The sequence below is a fragment of the Salvia hispanica genome, chromosome 2 (genome assembly GCF_023119035.1).
Source record: "Salvia hispanica cultivar TCC Black 2014 chromosome 2, UniMelb_Shisp_WGS_1.0, whole genome shotgun sequence".
Lineage (NCBI taxonomy): Eukaryota > Viridiplantae > Streptophyta > Magnoliopsida > Lamiales > Lamiaceae > Salvia > Salvia hispanica.
This window is the reverse complement of record NC_062966.1, coordinates 12,621,508-12,628,927: the sequence shown is the minus strand read 5'-3', so window position 1 is coordinate 12,628,927 and position 7,420 is coordinate 12,621,508. Positions and strand designations below refer to the sequence as shown.

The following is a 7,420-nucleotide window of genomic DNA, read 5'->3' as shown; positions in this document are numbered from 1 at the left end:
ATGTACGAGCGCAGAATGCACGTTTAAGGCGCATATATCAAATGCGCACAGGGAAGCGACACGATGTATGCAGCCGAAGATGACGAGCGCAGCATCATTCATCATCCTAGTCACCCCAACCATGAATTGAAGCTGTTGAGGAGGAGTTGTGCATCCAAAGGGAGTTCGTACACATGCCTTGATGTTGATTGTCAGTACTGGATCCATGAGAGATGTGCTTCATTGCCTCATACCATTCAAAGGGAAGACCACCATCACTCCCTCTCCCTCTCTTTTCATGTGCCGCGTCAATATCTCAGATATAGTATTAGTTTTATAATAAAAAAAACATACTCATTTCTTATTTGTAATTTGTTTTTGCTTTGGCGCACACGTGTTTCAATTTGATGACGTACTTTATTCATTTGCCAAGTGTGTTGAAAAATATGATAGAATTTGAAGATCGTATTGTCCTAGTTGAATTTTGCGAATATCACACTAGATACAATTTCACCCAAATGATACCCATGTAAAAGGGATTGTGGAGGTTCCAGTTAGTGATGCGGGAGAGGACCAAATTGGAGCCTTTGTACGGAGACAAGAAGGCTAGGACAACGTTTTGAGGAAAAAAGAAGAGTTTATGATGTATAGAGAGTTTCACGTCATGGGTGAAATATACAAAGACTCGGAACATTGTACAAAGATGTCCAGAGACTCTTACCCTGCCGGGTAGCGTCACTGTCACACTTTCCTACACGATCGGGTGACAAAATAATTCCTTCCCATATATTTAGAAAAATAAAATTTAAAATACAAAAGCAATACCAAAAGATGCCAATTCAATATACATCTATACTCTGATATTCAACTTCTTGCCTTTCACACTTACTATTTAATATCTAATAAAATAACGTATTAGATAACAACTATTGTCACACTTATTATTTAATATCTGATAAAATAATGTATTCGATAACTACTATTCAAATATATATACTCGAGTAGTTTTATTATTCAGAGTACTATTTATTTATATTATTCCACAAATTAATTATACATGTATGATATCACATAGTTGTTGAACCAGCTATAAGTTCATGTCACATAGTCATGTTTCGCTAACATATGCTGTCATGTGCATACACATGTCTCTGTTTTCCTGCGTTTCACACCCAAATACCCAATAATATGTTCTTCTAGATAATGTTTTATAGTAATATAATATATTAGCTAGGTCAAATACAACATAATTAAATAATAAACTAAGGATAACATTGAAAATAAAAGAGACAGGTGCTAATATAACATTAATTTAGCAATAAATGGTCGTCAGATAACATTGTGCATACGAAGTGGAGTATAAGGAAATTCGTGTTTAAAGTCTATAGTGAACGGTGATTATTCAACCATTATTTCCTAACAATTGTCAACCATATATTAAACCCAAGTTTTTGGAAATATGAGATGTAATTGGATACATTGAGGAGGGATTTAAAGAAAATTTAAATGTATTATGCTATATAGGAAGCTGATCATGAACTGTTAAATGTATTACTATGCATTATAATTAAAATAAACTCTACTAAAGTGATGACTCAATAAGTTTTAGCTATATAATGATCACACATGCATGTTTAATGGTTCTTGCATCTTAATTTACTGCAAGTTGGAAAAAAGTCACCCCATGCTCGTGGGATATACATATGTAAATATATTTATGCCCAATATAATTTGCTAAGTATTATCATTACATCGCTTTCCAGCTACAGTATTTCGATTAATTACGCAATTCACAGCTCAAATTAGCTTGGTTGCATGATTTTGATCCCTGTTCTAAAGTTAATTGCAACATTAAATTAAATACCACTCAAGCTTGATACTTTTAATTTGCTTCAAACAGTTATTATTCTATCCCTGAATTAAGACGGACAAGTTCTGATCCGTTTGTGTAGTTTTTTCAGAATTGGTCATTTTGTATAATTAAGAGCGCAAGTCTTGTTTATATCATTAAAAAGAGTAACTATTAAATAACGAAAAGTACTAATGGTTATATAGCTACTACTGGCACTACATTAGATGGGCAGGCCCCGCCCTGACCTCTAATATCATTACTATAATTAATCCATACTATTGTTATTTTAAACGCGTCTTTAAAATTGTCAATTGTGGCCTACATCTACATGCGCGCATGCTGTATCCATTGCAACACCAACTCCGAAAATTCATGTGTATATATACTATATACAGGTACAGGTGGATCATCACTACTAGTACTATATAGATATATATAAGTCTCTGGAATATAAAATAGAAGGAACATTTTTTCAGGTCCACAAACTTTAGCAAAGTATTATTTTAAGTATGTGAACTTTGAAAATATTATTTTAGGTCTGTTAACTACAAGTTAATATCATTTGAGGTACTTTTTTTTTATATTTTTCAAAAAAATTGCCGAAAATGCCCTCAAGGCCGTGAGGGGCAGTTCTGTCAATTTAGTTTGATGGGTGGTCTGACGCTGCTACAATAAGATCAGCCTTTTAAGTGATTTGACATACTTATGCACTTTGTCATATCGATGAGAGAAGAGAGGGAGGTACTTCCTGTATTTACTCAAATAATTCAGAATATCTTCTAAAATTTCTACATGGCGACCACTTCTACAAATGGATGTCACTGGTTACGCTTAGAATATGTTAATTGTTTATGCCGTGAACGGGCCCTTAAAATCGTTGCAGATTCGAGGAGGCATTCGCACATTATAATGTTATATTTTGTTTGCGAGAAGAAAGGGAAGAATGGTGGGTGCTCATTTTTTAGAAAGGGAAGTATACTAGGAAGTGACGTCTCTGACATAGAGATGCAGCATCGAAGGAATTGTCGAAATTGCCCTTTGAAGGCCTTAAGAGCATTTTCGCCAGAAAAAAGTCCAAAATACCGCAAATGATATTAACTTGTAGTAGTTGATAGACCTAAAATGATATTTTCAAAGTTCACGGATCTAAAATGATACTTTGACAAAGTTCGTGGACCAAAAAAGAAGTTCCCTCTATAAAATATACTACTACCAAAACAGTCGCGCTTACAAATTACAAATTAATGTCACGGTACACATATGCGTAATGAACTACAGTATATAAATTATAATGAGATGTTTAGATCAGATATAACATAAGAATTTCTTTTAAAAAATAGTAGTAGTACTCCATTTTCTGCATTAAACACACGTATATATATGCTCCTCACGATCCATTTTCTTACATCATCCTATCAGCAAGTGTACAAATCTCATTTAAATCCTACTTGATATATTTTCTAAAATCAGTTGGGACTCTACATATGTCATTAACAATGAATAATTGGTAGTGCTTGTTTTTCAAACCCTCCGTCGACAAATATATAAATGAAATAGGTAGCTACTGTTGGACACCATTAATGCATGTCTTCACATAGATTGGTGCTGATTAAATCAATGGACTTTCTGTTAATTAAATACAGCCATGCTCATGCATGATCTTTTCAATAATATCAAATTGAAATTTTAAAAAAAAAAATACAATGATTGATCAATCCCCAAGCCGAGGGCTATAAATTCCAGCAGTGGCTTATTAAAATTTGCACACACACTTCACATACATCAAGCCGAGAGAGATGGCAATTATCCCTCCGAATCCAGACATGCAAGACCTCAAGGTGACATTCCAAGAATCAACCCTAGTTTTCCCTTTGCACCAAACCAACAAAAGATCCTTGTTCCTCTCCAACATAGATCAGATGCTTAACTACAACATCCCCACCGTCTACTTCTTCGCCGCCAACCCCGATCATCCACCGCATCTTGCCGCCGCCAGACTCAAACTGGCGGTGCAGAGAGTTCTCGTGCACTACGATTTTATGGCGGGGAGACTCAAGCTCAACCCCGAGACCACCCGCCTCGAGATCGACTGCAACTCCGCCGGAGCTGGCTTCGTCGTGGCTTCCTCCGATTTCTCGCTCCACCAGATAGGCAACTTGGTCCATCCCAACCTCGGATTCCGCCACCTCGCTATCCAAACCCTGGACAACGTCGATTCCGATAATCAGCCGCTCTTTATTCTTCAGGTACTTAATTCATTCACTACTCATCTTTCGCTTTCGACAATTTACACAACACATTTTACCCAGTGGCGGATGTAGGGGGGCTGGAGGGCCCCCCTTTAGACCGTCCCGAGAGACTAAATGTCTCTTGAGCAGGAAAATAGCATGATCGCCCCCTTCAAATAGTATTAGTACTTTTTTTCAATTTATGTTATTAAAGGCTGGAGGCCCCCCCTTTATAATAGCATGATCGTCCCATTCATACAGTAGTAGTGCTTCATATCAATTTATGTTATTAGTCTTTCAACTAAGAGGTCTATGGTTCAACTCCCGAATTAGGTGACGTCTTTCAAATGCGGTGGTTTGGCGATCGGACTGTGCGTGAATCACATCTTACTAGACGGGATGAGCGCCAAGGGTTTCAACCAAAACCTAGCTTCTCAGGCTTTCGACGACGAGCCATTGGCGGTGGTCCCATGCTTCGACCGCCGCCTCATGACCGCCAGGTCTCCACCAAGACCAGCGTTTGACCATCCCGAGTTCTTCAAGCCCGACCTGGCCCCCCTCTCGGGGCCCCCGGTTTTCGACTGCAAGAGAGAGAAACTGGAGTACAGAGTATTCCAATTAAGCCCTAGCCACATCAAGCTGTTAAAGGAAATGGCCGAATCAGAAACCAGAATCAGCAGCTTGAGCGTGGTGGCGGCGCTTGTGTGGAAGTGCAAGGCCTTGTCGAAGCAGGAGGGCGGCAAGGAGAGGGTGTCTACTCTGCTGAACGTGATCGACCTCCGCCCCAGGCTGCAGCCCCCCCTGCCGCCGAACTACTGCGGCAACGCGCTGCTGGTGGCGTACGCGTCTGCCACGTGTGAAGACATTGAAAGGGTGGAGTTCAAAGAGCTGGTGAAGATGGTGGCGGAGGGGCCGGCTAGAGTGACGGACGACTACGCTAGATCGGCCATTGATTGGCTGGAAATCAATAAGGGGCTTCCGTGTGGAGAGTATATGGTGAGTTCTTGGTTGAGGTTGGGATTTGAAGAGGTGGTGTTTCCGTGGGGGAAGGCGCTGCACTCCGGCCCCGTCGTCAGCCACCGCAAGGATATCTGTTGGGTGTTTCCCACGGATGATGGAATCAATGCATTGGTTTCGCTGCCGTTGCCGGAGATGGGCCGTTTCGAGGCCTGTTTCCGGAACTTCTTTGCGCCGGAATCTGATCGTGCCGATGTTTAGATTCCGATCGCAGCATCGGAGAATCTGGTTTAACGTTCTGTGCTGGTGTTGGTTTGTTGGTTGGTTTGTTGCTGTCATATAAGTATAAATTAAATAAGTCAACTACTGTGACGTGTAATTTTACTTGAATATAATGAAATTCCTTGCTAGTTAGAGTGTCATTTAAAATTAGTTTTAAAATTTTATTGATTGTAGTGGGATGTTGTCAGAAGACAATAAAATGAAATTTTTAAAGAACGTAAGAAATGAAATTTATAGTGGTACAATTGAGGCGCTAAATAGTGGAATATATGAATGGTATATTATTATTACATCTCATGATCATGTATTAATGCTATATACGAAGGGATAATATAGTTATCTGTGAACAACTTATTGATGTATATTTTAAAATATGTTTTAAGTCAAAGTAAACGTTACTCTATAATTGGAAAGATGTAGTACTATTATATTGAATTTATATTTAAGACCGTGAAGAGAAGCCACACCTTATGTAATTATGTCAATTCAATAATCCGATAAAATTAGTGGGTTAGGACTGTAATTTTATAACCTGAATATAAAACGGGCTAAACAGATTTACCTGAATGGGTTGGTGGGTTAAACGGGCTGGTTACCTAATGAGTTGCAACTTTTAATTAAAAAATAGTACTCCCTCCATCCCAGACAAGATGTCACACTTGAGAAATGGCATGGGATTTTAGGAGATGTTATTTTGTCTATTAAGTGGTGAGAGAAAATATAATTTTATAATTGATGTGAAAAGGAACTTTTTCCAAAAGAGGAAATGTGACATCTTTTGCGGGACAAACTAAAAATGAATGTGTGACATCTTTTGTGGGACGGAGGGAGTATTAAATTATAGGGGTTTTTTGTATTTTTGAATTTCATGTGACACAATCATTAGTCTTATTCAATCTTTATTCTACAATTTCCCCCTCGATCTCACACTATCAACTTTCAAGTTCCACATCGACTCATTATTTCATCGTCCCATCTTCTGCCACTACTGTTTTACCACCATCAAAGTCAATCAAGACAAAACTAAGAACTAACCCATCAAAATATCAATATATTTATCATTTAATAATCATTCATGTAATATACATGAATTTTAATTTTCATAAAGAATTAATTATGAACAATACTAGCATAATGACACAATCGTAAGCTTTAATTCAAATTAATTGATTTAATTTTGATTTATATTTATTTATGTTGTAGTTGATCATGATGAAATGCTTCTCTCTAGTTATTATTAAAGAAAAGTATGAAAATTTGAAGATTTTATATGATTCTAAAACTAAGAAAAAAAAATAACTAAAATATAAAATCATTTTATAAGATAAAATTTTGATAAAAGATATTATTTTCAAAAAAATTTAGTCCCGAATTGCTCAACGGGTTAGCCCGAAAACCGGCGAATTAAGGTTAGGGTAGAAAATTTATGACCCGGAAAATTCATAACTTGAATAGCCCGCACCCAAATAGCCCGGCAACCCGAGTGGGTTGGCCTAAACCCGAACGGATTAGCCCCATTGACATCCTTACGTAATAGTCATAATAATATATAGGCGTAGTTGGCTGCCAGAGGCTACTCCGACTCGCATTCTATTGATCATAAGTGCCAATGTTGTAATGTGTGTGAGTTGATCAAGCAGTAGAAAAGTTAATGTCTGAGGCTAAAGGTATCTGATTCGAGTAGCTGAGTACAAATCCTGTTGTGCGTGTAAGTTGATCAAGCGGTAGAAAAATTAATATCTGGGCCCAAAGGCGTGCGGCCTTTAAATTTAAATTTATTTATCCATTAAAAAATTTTAAGACCTAAAACTTATTCTGGTCAAACTATACTAATACTAGTATCAATCATAATTTTTCGTTAATTTTTTAATTTGTGTCTTCCATCAACACGTTTTCACAACATGTATTCATGTAATATAAATATTGTGTAAATTGCAGTTTTGATATGTTAAGTTCGACTTCCATCAACACATTTTAGGGTGGGGATCCTCTACATCAGCTCCTTTAATTTGTGAGGAACTGTTGTGCATTTTTGCATAGCAAGCCGAGGATCTCATCCCACATTTTGTATTCAACTGTCCAAAATCTATAGCGTTTTTCAAGAGGCACAAACAAAACCCAT

At 37.5% G+C, this 7,420-nt stretch overlaps 1 protein-coding gene across 1 annotated transcript; it reads left to right on the top strand.

Moving 5' to 3' along the window:
* Positions 1-3,555: 3,555 nt before the first annotated feature.
* On the top strand, positions 3,556-5,426 carry LOC125205588 (rosmarinate synthase-like). The gene is made up of 2 exons (XM_048104621.1): positions 3,556-4,077; positions 4,393-5,426. Exons 1-2 carry the CDS (start codon positions 3,628-3,630, stop codon positions 5,275-5,277), a joined length of 1,335 nt encoding a protein of 444 aa, XP_047960578.1. The 5' UTR covers positions 3,556-3,627; the 3' UTR covers positions 5,278-5,426.
* The last annotated feature ends 1,994 nt before the right edge of the window (positions 5,427-7,420 follow it).

Bases quoted from the DNA above. Each gene is read 5' to 3' on its own strand.
- LOC125205588 (XM_048104621.1), top strand. From the start codon at position 3,628: ATGGCAATTATCCCTCCGAATCCAGACATGCAAGACCTCAAGGTGACA. The intron at 4,078-4,392 runs GTACTTAATTCA...CTCCCGAATTAG, and splicing joins AGCCGCTCTTTATTCTTCAG to GTGACGTCTTTCAAATGCGG.